Here is a 13,227-nt window from a genome sequence, read left to right as displayed (position 1 = left end):
TCCCATTATCAGCAGGCGGCGCAGGGCACACCTGGAGCCCCGCAACCCTCCACCTGCTCCCTCCTTCTTGTCTGGGCAAAGGGGACTCCCAGGGCCTATTAGCCTCCAGCTGGGCCACACCCTGTTGGTTCTGGGCGCCCACACACTGAAGTGCAGTCTGGGCCACACAGAGTCAAGGATCCCTTAAAGCTTATTGGTGCAGACTGTGAATGTGGGGTGGGGGATGTGTTTGTGGGGACCTGGGACTCAGGCAATTCTGCAGGTTCCTATGACCGGGAAAAGAAAGGATGCTGAAGAAACAGAAAGTGGGTGCTGAGAGATTTTTTTAATCTTGACATCCAGAGGAGCTCTAGGGATGGGAGGGGATGTTGGTTAGCCAAGGCAGATGGCTGGTGAGCTGGGCCTTCAGCTGAAGACTGCAGAACTAAAGGCCTGGATTTGAGTAAGGAAGTTGTTGGAAGGAGTGTTTTTCCTCTCTGGAGAGAACCAGGGATCAACCCACCTTTGCTTTTCTGAGTAGCAGGGACCATGAACGCTGAAGCACTGGGCTAGTGGTCACACTGCCTACTACCTTTCCAAAGCAAAACCCTTCAAGAAGGCCCAGGATTCCAGGGAGACCCACCCCTGCCCTGCAGGGAGTGTGTAGTGTTAGACACTGAAATTACTTGTCCTTAGCTGGGGATGGCTTCAGCGGCCAGCAGCCTGAAACCTCCAGAGAATGCCTAATCATCCAGGGAGGACTGCTGTCCTTTGGTCAGCCTGACCTTATGTGTAGGTAAAGCAGGGGACAGGAGAAGGCTGGGACCACCAGACCAAGGCAGGTTCCTTGCTTGGCAGGTATCTGAGGTTTCAGGCTGCCCCCACGGCAGGCTATCCCAAGTCACAGCCTGAGAGAGCTCCGTTGACTTGGTCGTGCGGGAACCTGTGCTCACACGGTTAACCTTGGCGGGAGGGGCCGGCAAGAGGCGGGGCGTCTCCTCTAGGACATCCGCCATGGCCACGGTTGCGGGCTGCACACCCCACGGCCGGTCCTCCCGCACGCAGAGGCCACATCTCAGCAAGGTGCGTCCTTGGCCTGTGGGCATAAGGTTTGGCAGGAGGGGGTCGCGGAACGCGGCAGGAGAGGTGGGTGAAGAGCACTGGGGAGACCCGGGAAAGCACTGGGAGTTCAGAATAACAGCACTGGGTGGCCCTGGTCCGGGCCTTTGCTGCTTCAGTTTGTTATCCCCGCGCGGTGGCCTGGGGATCCTGGGGGCAACTGCGCGCGATCTGAGTTATTACCCCCACCTCCCGCGCTCGCTCTCAGATGGAGCGGGTGATCGTGAGTATGCAGGACCCTGACCAGGGCGTGAAGATGCGGAGCCAGCGCCTTTTGATCACCGCCATTCCCCACGCGGTAGCGGGTGAGACTCGTGGACACCCTGGGGGAGCAGGGCGCCGCGGTCTCCGCCCACTTCGCCTCTCCCGTGCAGGCAGAGATGTCGTGGAATGGCTGGTTCAGAAGTTCTGCATCTCCGAGGAGGGTGAGAGTCAAGGCACACCGCGAATCGGGGGGTGTGGAGGGGGAGGCTGGATGAGCGCTTAGTTTTCGTTCTCGTCAGAGGCCCTGCACCTGGGCACACTCCTGGCTCAGCATGGCTACATCTACCCACTGCGTGAGTCCCGAGACTTGACGCTCCGGCCCGATGAGACGCCCTACAGGTTCCAGGTCAGGCCCAGGGTAGCAGGGTGCACCGCCACCAGGGGAGGTGTGGGGCTTACTGGGGTTGGAGCGGGAACATTGAGACATACTAGACAGGACCCACACCCTCCCCCAAAAGATCTGGACAGAAGCAAGTCAAGGGAGCTTCAACTTTCTAGGGCAGCAGCAGCCATGCAAAGGGCAATGTGCGGAGCATTCAGCTGGAGTCCAGCAGCAGGTCCCAGCCTTGAAAGATAATCTGCTGATGTTAGGGGCCCTGCACCTCCCTCCATGTGTGAGTCCAGGCCACCCCACGCTCAGACCGTGACCACATCCTTGGGTTATCAGGCTCCACTTCTTCCCCAGTCAGCTGGGGAGGTGTTCAGAGTCACAGAAGCGGTCCCTTTACAAGACCCCAAGGAACAAAGTGGCCTCTGCTCAAGGTAGAAAGAATGGGCAGTGGTCAGCGGGAGCTTCCAGATCAGGATGCACCCTCTGAGGAGCCATAGCTAGGAACCATAAAGTAGCAGGGAGTAACTGGGAGAGAGATGAGAAGGTCTTGGACATCATTTTCCCTGCACAAGACACCCTACTTCTGGACAAGCACTCTGTGGCCAGCTGCTGAGCTGGACTATGGTGAGTGGGATGGCTAGAAATCCAGTCTGGGAACTGGGTACCAGGGCAGTGCCATAGGGTTTAGACCCTGATGGCTCCTGTGCACTATGTCCCTATCCTTCCAGCCATCTACCTGGCTAAGAAGAACATCCAAAAACAAGGGGCCCTGGTGGACTACGAGAAGGTGGGACCTCCAGAAGACTAAGGACTTCTAGCACAAGGCATACAGCCAAGGCCACTAGACAATGCACCTCTACTCAGCCCCTGCCGACTTACTGGGAAGCCCTCATTCCTCTAGGGGAGGCTTAAGGTTCCCAGAAGGGAAGGCAGCCCCAGTTTAGAATTCCCATGGGAGCCGGGCGGTGGTGGCGCACGCCTTTAATCCCAGCACTCGGGAGGCAGAGGCAGGCGGATCTCTGTGAGTTCGAGACCAGCCTGGTCTACAGAGCTAGTTCCAGGACAGGCTCCAAAACCACAGAGAAACTCTGTCTCGAAAAACCAAAAGAAAAAAAGTTAGAATTCCCATGGGGTGAGCTGGTTTCTGTACCAGGTGGACAGACACACCCACACACACACCATTTACACTAAATCCCTGCAGTGTCCCTGGGAGCTGGGGTCTATGTTCTAGAGCTAGGCCTGGGTGTGGGTTACCCACTTTACCCACTGAATACCCTACTGCCCTCCAGGAACATTATGCCCAGCTGCACAAGAAGATCAACCATGCCTGGGATCTAGTAGTGATGCAGGCTCGAGAGCAGCTGCGGTGAGACACCAAACCACAGCTAGTGGGACACTGAGCTCAGAGTGTTCAGGATGGCGAGCTGGGCACTGGCAGCCCCGGGGCTCTGTGTGGGGATCAACTTCCTTTCACCTCTCCCAGGGCAGCAAAGCAGCGCAGGAAGGGAGACAGGCTGGTCATTTCGTGTCAGGAGCAGACATACTGGCTGGTGAACAGGCCCCCTGTGAGTCCGCGTGTGGTGAGGGCAGAGTTCTCCTGGTTGTCAAAAAGGGTCTGTGTATGTTGCTAAAAAGTTCTCTCAAAACTGTCTACTTAGGTTGGTGTATTTCAGGGTCTGGGCAGTGACAGGCAGTTTGTTGCTTCTTGGTTGAGAATATATAGGTGACATGGTTAGGTTTGAGGCTGCCTCTTGTCCGGACCACAGAACAAGTCAGCTTCACTAGTGTATGGGAGACACACAAGCACTAACGCGGGACCAAGGTGGGGCTGAGCCCAGCTACAGCAGAGGGACTGGGTTTCGGGTGGCAGTGCCTGGGAATCTGAGGTCCTAGCATATGGCTTGAGGTCTGCCTACTATCTGAGTCAGGGTGGGCAGAGAGATGGGATTCAAAACCATGTCTGGACTCAGTTTCCACACCAAAGAATAAAGGGTGTTGAAGACTGTCAGGAGTAGGGGGCTTAGCACCCCATTTCATCCTTCTGCAGCCTGGGGCACCAAACATTCTGGAGCAGGGTCCTGAGAGGCGCTCTTACAACTCCAGCCAAGTACAGATGGTAAGAGCCTCATATTCAGCCCCAGCACCCCCACTCCCTGCTGCTTTAACGCTAACACACGCTCTTCCACTTAACCCGCATCAGAGATCATTGCTCTGCTCATCCATCTGTTTATCCTTTGATCCACCCCAAATGGACCTGACGCGGCAATGCCAAGGTCCCTGTTTCTCGCTGTGCCTGGTCTCAGTTCTGCCTGCGCTCCACCTCAGGCTCCCTTAGTAACTTTGTCCTTCTCCTTTCTCCCACCTGCTGCCTGGGTGCAAGTAAGTGGTGTCCCGGGGGAGAGGAGTGGGGGAGGCTCTTCCCCCAGGCTGAAACAGCATCAGGGTTCCCAGGGAGGTGAAAGGATAACAGACAAGGCTATGGCTTGGGGGACCTGGGTCCCCAGGCACCTCCCTCCAAAGCCTCTGGTAACATCCAACCTGGAGGAGGTGGGACCCAGTACAGACAGGTCCTAAGAATGCAGCAGCAGCAGGCAGCGAGGCGTCAGTCACCCCCACCTAAACCACATTCTAGAGCAGATCCTGTTTTTCACAGCACCTGGCTAACTCAGCCCCTAACCTTTTTTTCCGTTTAAAGCAGAGAGACTAGGATGAATGTTGGAAGCCAGGGGCTCATCCACCCCAGCCCCCGGGCCCAGTGTGGCTAAGGAGTTGGGAATAGTTGGCCAGTCTATTGCATGGCTCCTTCAGTCAGCCACACAGAGCTGCCTAGATGTGCCGTGACTTAGTTAAACCCGGCTCCCCTGAGAAGGATTGCTCAGTATACATGTTTTCAGGAAGACTTTAAAGACCAGGCATGGTGGTATGTGCTGTTACTTTCAGCACTTGACAAGCAGAGGCAGGTGGATCTCTGTGAGTTCAAGGGCAGCCTGGTCTACACAGCAAGTTCCAGGACAGGCAGGGCTACAGAAAGAGACACTGTCTCAAAACAAACAGCCAGGCACGAGGGCTCACGTCTTTAGTCCTTGCACTTGGGAGGCAGAGGCAGGTAGATGTCTATGTTCAAGGCCAGCCTGGTCTACAAAGGGAGTTCCAGGGCAGTCCAGCCAGCCAGGTCTATTACACAGAGAAATCCTGTCTTGAAAAAAACGAACCAAAACAAACAACAAACAAACAAAGCATGATGGCAGACGCCTCTAATCATCCTGCTTGGGAGGTGAAGGCAGAAGGACCAGAAGTATAAGGGCATCCTCAACTACACCGTGAGTTCAAGGCCAGCATGAACCAAAGAAAACCCTGTCGAAACAACAAAAAGACCTCAAGTCATCAGAAAGCATGACAGCTTACTAACAAGTGAAGGCTTTCTAGGTAGCTGGGCTTAGGGTTTGGTAGAGCATCAGAGTCTCTAGATAAAGGCTGTCGAGGCCTCCCCTAGGGCTAGAGCTACGAGGAAGGGACTCCAAAAGTTGGGGGCAGGTCTGAGCCACTCTTTGCTGCATCCTTGTGGGGCAAAGTCTCAGCCCTGGTTGGTGGCATAGAAGGATTCCTGAACCCCAGAAGGCTGCCTTGTAACTCAAGCCTCCCCTGTCTTCCAGACCTAGAGCTCGGATTTTTATAAGTGTGAGGTAGGTCCTAGAAACTTGGGGGGTAGGGACGCTCCTCCCCTACCACAGGTCCTGACTCAGCTCTGGTGTCTTAGATCGAGCGCTTCAGGAAGGCATTGGGCAGGAACCGGGTGAAGTCTTCTGTCTGCCTCGAGGCGTGAGTGAGGAGCAGCAAGGGACCCTCCCAACCCAGACCCTTTGTAGAGCTCCTTGTCCCTAAGGCTATCCTGCACCGGTCCCTGGAACCCCCAGGTACCTGAAGTTCAGCAGCCAGCATGGCCCGCACGATCCCATCTTGTCAGGATGCCTGCCCAGCAACCCTTGGATCACAGATGATGTCACCTACTGGGCCATGAATGCGCCCAAGTAAGCCCTGGGTGTTCGGGTAGTCAATCACTCCCAGACTGTTAGCAGGATCAGCAGCCCACTCTCTCTTGCTCTGCCCTCTCCCCTCCCAGGGTGGCTGCCCCCACAAAGCTCCGTGTGGAGCGATGGAGCTTCAGCTTCCGAGAGCTCCTGGATGACCCCGTGGGGCGTGGCCACTTCATGGACTTTCTCCAGAAGGAGTTCAGCGGTGAGGAGCCTACCTTCCTGCTATAGGCACCCTCGAGGTGGGGAGACCACTGCCTGGGACCGTGCCCCAGGCTTTCTCTAGCCTTCTCAGTGGGACCCCTAACTCTGATTGCTGCCCTGTCCTCAGCGGAAAACCTCAGCTTCTGGGAGGCTTGTGAGGAGCTGCGCTTTGGCAGGCAGGCCCAGGTCCCTGCCCTGGTGGATGCTGTCTACCAGTAAGTGTGTGGGAGGGGAAGCTAGTTGGCCATGGCTCAGGCCCAGCATGGGCCTGCTCTGTGCCATCTGTGTCCCAGGCAGTTCCTGGCCCCTGGAGCTGCCCGCTGGGTCAACATTGACAGCCGGACAATGGAGTGGACCCTGGAGGGGATGCGCCAGCCTCACCGCTATGTCCTCGATGCGGCCCAGCTGCATATCTACATGCTCATGAAGAAGGTGGGCACATCCTGGTGTCGCTGCTGTCACAACCCTGCCTGCGTTGCCTTCAGTTCTGTTGGCTTCATAAGGAGTGAGCACAGCCTGTGCAGCTCACTGCCGTGGTTTCAGTAAACCAGCGTGGTGGCATTCAGACCCCACCATTGCCTGCTGTCTTTTGCCTGGGCGTCCGTTCCCCACCCCACCCGTTTGTGTACTCTCTGGTCATCTAGTGGTATAGATGGAGTCAAAGCTCGATTCTTTACAGTGCTGATCAGTTTTATTTTTTTATTTTTTGGTTTTTCAAGACAGGGTTTCTCTGTGGTTTTGGAGCCTGTCCTGGAACTAGCTCTTGTAGACCAGGCTGGTCTCGAACTCACAGAGATCCGCCTGCCTCTGCCTCCCAAGTGCTGGGATTAAAGGCGTGCGCCACCACCGCCCAGCCAGTGCTGATCAGTTTTAAAACAATTACCTGGGTCCTTAGTATGTGTTCAGAGGGGTTAGCAAGTTTTTTGGTTTGTCTTGAGTCAGGGTCTCACTCTATAATCTCTAACTATGTATATATGTCCAGCTTGCCTTTGACTTGTAGGCGAGCCTCCTGCCTCAGCCTCCTGATGCCATTTAATACTATAATAAATAAATAGATTTCTTAGGGCATGGTGTCGCAAACCTTTAATCCTGGCACTAGGGAATCAGAGGCAGGTGGATCTCTGTAAATTCAAGGCCAGCCTGATCTACATAGTGAGATCCTGTCTCAAAAACAAAAACACATGGATTTCAACATATTTAATAAGTTTCAGGCCAGGCAGTGGTGGCGCACACCTTTAATCCCAGCACTCGGGAGGCAGAGGCAGGCAGATCTCTGTGAGTTTGAGGCCAGCCTGGTCTACAAGAGCTAGTTCCAGGACAGGCTCTAAAGCTACAGAGAAACCCTGTCTCGAAAAACCAAAAAAGAAAAAAAAAAGTTTCAACCTGTAACAATTGATTATCATCATCATCCTTGTCATTAGAGCCAGTCTCCTGTAGTGCAGACTGGCCTTGAATTTGCTATGGATGACTCTGAACTCCTGATCCTTCTGTTTCCCCCTAGACTGCTAGGATTTCAGGCATCCATCATCATACCATTAAAAAAACATCATTTTCTCAAAAAACAAAACAAGCAAACAAAACAAAAAAACCAAAAAACCAAAATCTAGGTGTGGTGGTGCACAGCTTTAACCCCAGCACTTGGGAGGCAGAGGCAGGTGGATTTCTGGGATCTCTGAATTTGAGGCTAACCTGGTCTATAAAGTGAGTTCCAGGGCAGTCAGGGCTACACAGAGAAACCCTGATTTGTGAGTTCTCCCACTTGAACTCAAGCTGACACTCCTGGCCTGGTCATCTTAATGATCATTCAGTGACACCCAGCCCTTGTTGGCCTCCTGCTCTCTGGTGTGTGTTTTGAGATGTGTCTTTTTTTTTTTTTTTTTTTGAGTCAGGGCCTTTCTATGTAGCTCTGGTTGTCTTGGGACTCACTATGTAGACTAGGCTGGCCTTGAACTCAGAGATCCACCTGCCCCTGCGTCCTGAGTGCTAATGGCATGTACCACCACACCTGGCCTTAGTGTGGGTTTTTGTAGTTTTTCTCTATTTTTCTAGTGCTCTGCCCTTTAAAGGACGATTCTTTCTTTATAACCTCACTATGTAGCCCAGGCTATCCATGAACTCATGCTCCTCCTCCCTTTGCCTCCCAAGGGTTGGGATTACAGGTGTGAGCCATCAAGCCTGGCTCCGCTGTGCAGTTACAACCCAGCATTCTTGCCCTGCCTCTACAGAGAGGTGGGAGCACTCTGGCTCCTCATCCCTGGCTGGAGATACTGGTTCATCCCTCCATGTGTGAATACGGTGCCTCTTGCCATGTTTCGCAGTCTGGTGGCCCCACCAGATGGGTGACAGGTCTCTCTAGGTCTTGTTCTGGGCTAGTGTTGGATGGTTGCCCCCACCCCCAGCACCCTGTCCTGAATGGCCTATGAGCAAGAAGATGGCTAGCCCCAGAAATGCCTGACTGGACCTGGCTAGGAAGTGGAAGAGTCAGACAGGATACTGTCTCCTGCAGGACTCCTACCCGAGGTTCCTGAAGTCTGACATATACAAGGGCCTGCTGGAGGAAGCTGTGATTCCACTGGAGACGAAGCGCCGGTGAGCCATGCCACCACCCAAACCCACGGAGCAGGGAGGACCCTGCAGAAAGACGACCCGGGTCCTCAGCACTTTCTTATCCCCAGGGCATTCCCATTCTTGCGGAAACCTCTGCACTCAAGCCCCAGCCCTGTTCTTCAATCTACCCCTGAGGAGCCTGCAGTGACCAGCACCCCTGCAGGTGGCAACGGGGAGCAGTAATTGGATATTGCCAGTCACCTCACTTTACTTGTGGGGTCATGCTCTCCTGGACATTGGGCCCCCAGCACTGGTATCGCCCTGTGTAGAGACCCTAGCCTAACCATAAGGCCCTTGGGCCTCCACTAAGGAAATCCTCCCCTGCCTAGGAGGGACTGGTCCAGACACTGATTCCTAGTGAAGAGATTTCATTGGCTGAACCCTACCAAGACAGGACTTATTCCTAGAAGGTAATTCTCAGAGTTTCTGGTATTCTGTCATCTTAAGTTCAAGACTAGGTAGCCATCTCTTCTCTAGAATGTCAAGTTGGTGACCCATGAAGAGATACTGGCCTCCGGTTATGCCATCCTATTCAGGAGGGCTCCAACACTGTGTGGGTTCCTTGTTCTGCTGGAGCTTCTTAGTAGACAGTATCTGCAGGTACCACATTCACCACTGTACATGGCTTCTCTCCCACCCGTCTTACCAGATCTGTAGAAAGGCAACTCCACGCTGCTGTCCTGATTGTGATGCTCCCAGAACCCCTAGGGAAGGTCTTTGCCAAGGAACAGTCTCCCTCTCCAGGCTGCCCCAAGCTGCTAGCATTGCCATCCCTGCCCCAGAACTAGAAACAGATGCCTCCTTCTGCCATGCAGCTCCCACCAGGGTTGTCCCCCAGTCTCTGCTCACAATTCATTTCTACAGAAATAAAAGATTCAAGCCCTTGCATGTGATGTGTGGCATTGTAGTGTAAGCATGTAAGCATGTCATATACTGGTGTGTGTGAAGAGCAGGGGGCGGGGATCAAGGGTGTGGTTCTGGTATAAAAAGCAGCTGGAGAGATGGCTCAGTGTTTAAGAGCATTGCCTGCTCTTCCAAAGGTTCTGAGTTCAATTCCCAGCAACCACATGGTGGCTCACAGCCATCTGTAATGAGATCTGGTGCCCTCTTCTGGCCTGCACGCAGGCAGAATATTGTCTACATAATAAATAAATAAATATTAAAAAAAAAAAGCTGGGCAGTAGTGGCACATGCCTTTAATCCCAGCACTTGGGAGGCAGAGGCAGGCGGATCTCTGTAGGTTCGAGACCAGCCTAGTCTACAAGAGCTAGTTCCAGGACAGGCTCCAAAACCACAGAGAAACCCTGTCTCGAAAAACAAAACAAAACAAAACAAAACAAAAAAAGCAGCCACAACAGGTCTGGCAGAATGATTCAGTGGGTAAAGGTGCTTGCTGTCAAGCCTGATGACCCGAGTTCAATCCCCAGGACCTACGTGGTAGAGAGAACCAATTCCCAGGCCATCTTATCTCTACCGTGGAGGGTGCCCATTGTGCTTGGGCTGCTGAGTGGCCCAGTCCCCTCAGGCTTCGGTGGTCTCAGTTGGCAGCCCTGAGGCCCTTGGTTGCATGAGTGCAAGAGAAAGCCAGAAACTTGTCAAAGAAGGTGTGAGCAGACAGGATGCTGCCATCTGTCCAGTGTCCCCTAGAGAAGGTATGCCCAGCTGCAGGAGACACAACCCAAAGCAAGCCCAGGGACCCTAAGAAACCTTGGGCAGGCTAGAGGGGAAACTGCCTGGTCCCTTAATGATCATAAACCACTGATCAACAGCCACTAGGTGGCCTTCGGGGAGCAGGGTAGAGAGTACAACCCAGCCTGACTGGTGTCTGCCCTTTGACCCTGCACCTCATCCTGTGCAGTGGAGAGCCTGGCTCCTGAAATCTGGAGGTACACCCTTCTCCCCCATCGCCATTTCTTCTCTGAGTGATATGTGTGCTGAGTTACCTTTACTTCTCAGGGTGAGGGACCAATTTCCTGCCTTGAAAACACCTATCCATCACCCTCAGCCTTGAAAACACCTATCCATCACCCTCAGCCTTGAAAACACCTATCCATCACCCTCAGCCTTGAAAACACCTATCCATCACCCTCAGCCTTGAAAACACCTATCCATCACCCTCAGCCTTGAAAACACCTATCCATCACCCTCAGCCTTGAAAACACCTATCCATCACCCTCAGCCTTGAAAACACCTATCCATCACCCTCAGCCTTGAAAACACCCATCCATCACCCTCAGCCTTGAAAACACCTATCCATCACCCTCAGCCCTCGTGCTGACACCTCAGGCTTTTGTGCACGCGCACACTTAAGATTTTTGAACATGAGCAGTTATGAGAACAAGTTTATGTTTAGCAAACTCCAAGGTTCTCAGAAGAACTGATACTCTCAGGTCAAGCCCTGAAACCCTTCCAGGTCCTCTTGTGTAGTGACAGCCAGAGCTGACCTGATCTTCCATTTCATTACACTGCATAGCAGAACACAGAGGACACGATGCTAGGGTAGAGATGCCTGCCGAGACAGCGGGAGCCGCGGTCCTGGTGACCATCCTAGAGGCTGTGCGGCCTACAGGCTTGTTCCCATCGGGCAGGCCTGTGGAGAGCTCTCATTTTAACTGCCCTCTTGGCTCCGAGACCTGGCAATTCCTGGTAATGACTTAGAATAATCCCTTTGTGTATTGCAAGCAGAGAGACATCCAGACAGACTGCAGGCTCACAATGAGCTCCTGGGGCTTTCCCCCATCAGTGCAAATCATTTATTATGTTGTTTTCCATGGTGGCTAGGGTCATGGGACTGCTTTGGCTACAGAGCTAGGGATCTGGTCTGAGCAGAGCTGTTCTGTTGCCCTTGGGCCTCAGGAGCAACAAGGCACAAGGTGAGACCTGTATCAGGTAAGCACCAGAGAGCAGGAAAAGGGACACACCTTTGCAAACAGCAGGTCCAGTGTACTGAAGAAGAGACAGACTCAACGTGTATTCCAGAGGTCCCTCAAGTGCACCCACAGGCTCCAGTCCAGACCCCTTCTGCTGGGAAAAAACTCTTGCTGCTCAGGAGACATGCTCCTTTCTGCTTTGGGAAAGCAGCTCAGAGACTCAGGTTCTAGCTGTAGCCCTGAAGTCGCCCAGGGCCTACCACCCTCTGAGCTCTGTGACTCCTGAGAGACAGTGCAGACAAGGGGAGAGCCAGGCTGGAAGGAGAGGGACGGACAGACACCACAGGCAGGGGCACCCCACAGCAGTGGCTTTTTCAGTGGAGTGTGAGAAGGTGCAGAGGCACTAAGTGGGGGGCTTCCTGAAGGGCTGGCTTGGCCCATATTGGCCCAGAGAGACCACAGGGAGGCCTACTGGCCTTGACCAGATCACATGAGTCACACAGTGAGACCTCTGAGGGAGGACATGGTATAGGCAGAAGACTGGAGGAGCCCCCAACATCCTTGGGTAGAGCTGGTAAGGCCATAGTTCTCAGAAGGCCAGAAAGACCAGGGCAAGCAGTGAGGCCAGCATGGAGGCTGAGGGTAGGCCAACTTTCCAGGAGGCTTTGTTTTCACAGTTGGAGTCTCCATCTGCTCCAGCCGCCACCACCTACACCTCACTTCGGTACCGCAGGCGGGAGAAGCGGTCGCGGATAGCCTGGTCGCTGTCTGAGCTGCCGCTGCCAAGGTGGACCACTCTGCTGCCAGGAACGAGGTCTCGCACTTTGTGTTTGGTCACAGAGACCAGGCCAGGCATGTCTGAGCTTGCTGGGCCTGTCAGGAGCACGTAGGCAGCATGGCGACTTGGCTCGAACAGGATGGCTGTGGGGGACAGTCAGTGGTGCTCAGGGCTGGCCAGAGCAAACTAGCACAGGGAAGGGCCGGACCCAGTGCCCGAGCCCATGCTCACCATCAAAGGCCACGATGTTGGCAGTCACGTTGGCTAGCTCCAGCAGGATGCCAGGCAGGGTGGGGTGGAACATGTATAGGCTGTGCTGCATGTCTTGGGGACCCTGAAGTGAGAACACAGTGCGCCTGACCTGCTGCACCCAGGCCACCGCCACGTCTAAGTGCACAGCCCTCAAGTTACCTTCAAAAGCGGTTATCCATGTGTTATCCCTATTTAGACTATGTCTACCAGGGTCCCCCAGAAAGCCACTTCCTGTTCCATGAATATCTGCTAGCCCCTGCTTCCCCCACCTGGACCTGGTCCTTCCTGGTGTTTATAAGCACCTGCCTCCCCAATTACAGGTCCACCCCATCTCCAAGATCCTTCTCTTGTAGCTCCAAGGCACATCATGATACCTCCTTCTTGGCCTGGACCCCCTTTCTACAGGTCTGCGCTCATGCAGTGGACTGCTGGTGGTCCAGTCCCTGGCAGCTTCCAGGGGGATCTGGCACCAGATCCCAACAAGTAGTATTCCCTGAACATATGACCCTGTACCATCTCATCGGCGCTGCCAAGCTCATGGAGGCCCCAGAAGAAGAAGGCTGAGCGGTGGTCTGCTGTCATCAGGCTTGTGGATGGTGGGCCCCCAGGTAGGCTTGGGAGGTGCTGGCTCCACAGCATAGACCCAGTACTGAGGTCCAGAAGTAGGATCTGGGGAGGGAGAGGACACTACTGGCAGCCCCAGCTTGCTCAGCCATGCCAGCCGTAAAGGCTGCTCTCTGAATCACCTCCCCATCTGAGGGCAGCAGCCTGGGGCTCAGCACTGTCTGCTTT

The 13,227-nt window shown here is 54.1% G+C and overlaps 2 protein-coding genes across 4 annotated transcripts in view; one reads left to right on the top strand and one right to left on the bottom strand.

Annotated features, from left to right (window-relative positions):
- The first annotated feature begins 875 nt into the window (after positions 1-875).
- On the top strand, positions 876-9,422 carry Rgs11 (regulator of G protein signaling 11). 2 transcript variants are annotated; one of them, XM_075941413.1, is made up of 17 exons: positions 876-1,062; positions 1,307-1,403; positions 1,473-1,523; positions 1,602-1,708; positions 2,266-2,317; positions 2,422-2,480; positions 2,983-3,059; positions 3,177-3,258; positions 3,741-3,809; positions 5,353-5,376; positions 5,451-5,512; positions 5,608-5,721; positions 5,814-5,929; positions 6,056-6,143; positions 6,222-6,360; positions 8,435-8,517; positions 8,604-9,422. In XM_075941413.1, exons 1-17 carry the CDS (start codon positions 994-996, stop codon positions 8,716-8,718), a joined length of 1,404 nt encoding a protein of 467 aa, XP_075797528.1. In that variant the 5' UTR covers positions 876-993; the 3' UTR covers positions 8,719-9,422. The 2 variants fall into 2 exon arrangements, with proteins under 2 accessions (XP_075797528.1, XP_075797527.1); XM_075941412.1 differs by having other exon boundaries at positions 1,307-1,523.
- A 1,834-nt stretch (positions 9,423-11,256) lies between these two features.
- The window catches only part of Fam234a (family with sequence similarity 234 member A), a 28,815-nt gene continuing 26,844 nt past the window's right edge, over positions 11,257-13,227 (bottom strand). For both annotated transcript variants that reach the window (XM_075941409.1, XM_075941410.1), the window contains 3 exons: positions 12,949-13,104; positions 12,415-12,517; positions 11,257-12,326 (listed from right to left, as the gene is read on the bottom strand). In XM_075941409.1, coding sequence (XP_075797524.1) covers positions 12,115-12,326; positions 12,415-12,517; positions 12,949-13,104 — 471 coding nt within the window. In that variant the 3' untranslated portion in view covers positions 11,257-12,114. The remainder of the gene's footprint in view (positions 12,327-12,414; positions 12,518-12,948; positions 13,105-13,227) is intronic.

This window comes from Microtus pennsylvanicus, chromosome 11 (genome assembly GCF_037038515.1).
Source record: "Microtus pennsylvanicus isolate mMicPen1 chromosome 11, mMicPen1.hap1, whole genome shotgun sequence".
In the NCBI taxonomy this organism is placed as follows: Eukaryota; Metazoa; Chordata; class Mammalia; order Rodentia; family Cricetidae; genus Microtus; species Microtus pennsylvanicus.
Note: the sequence above shows the minus strand (reverse complement) of the source record. Positions and strands in the feature narration are given on the sequence as shown.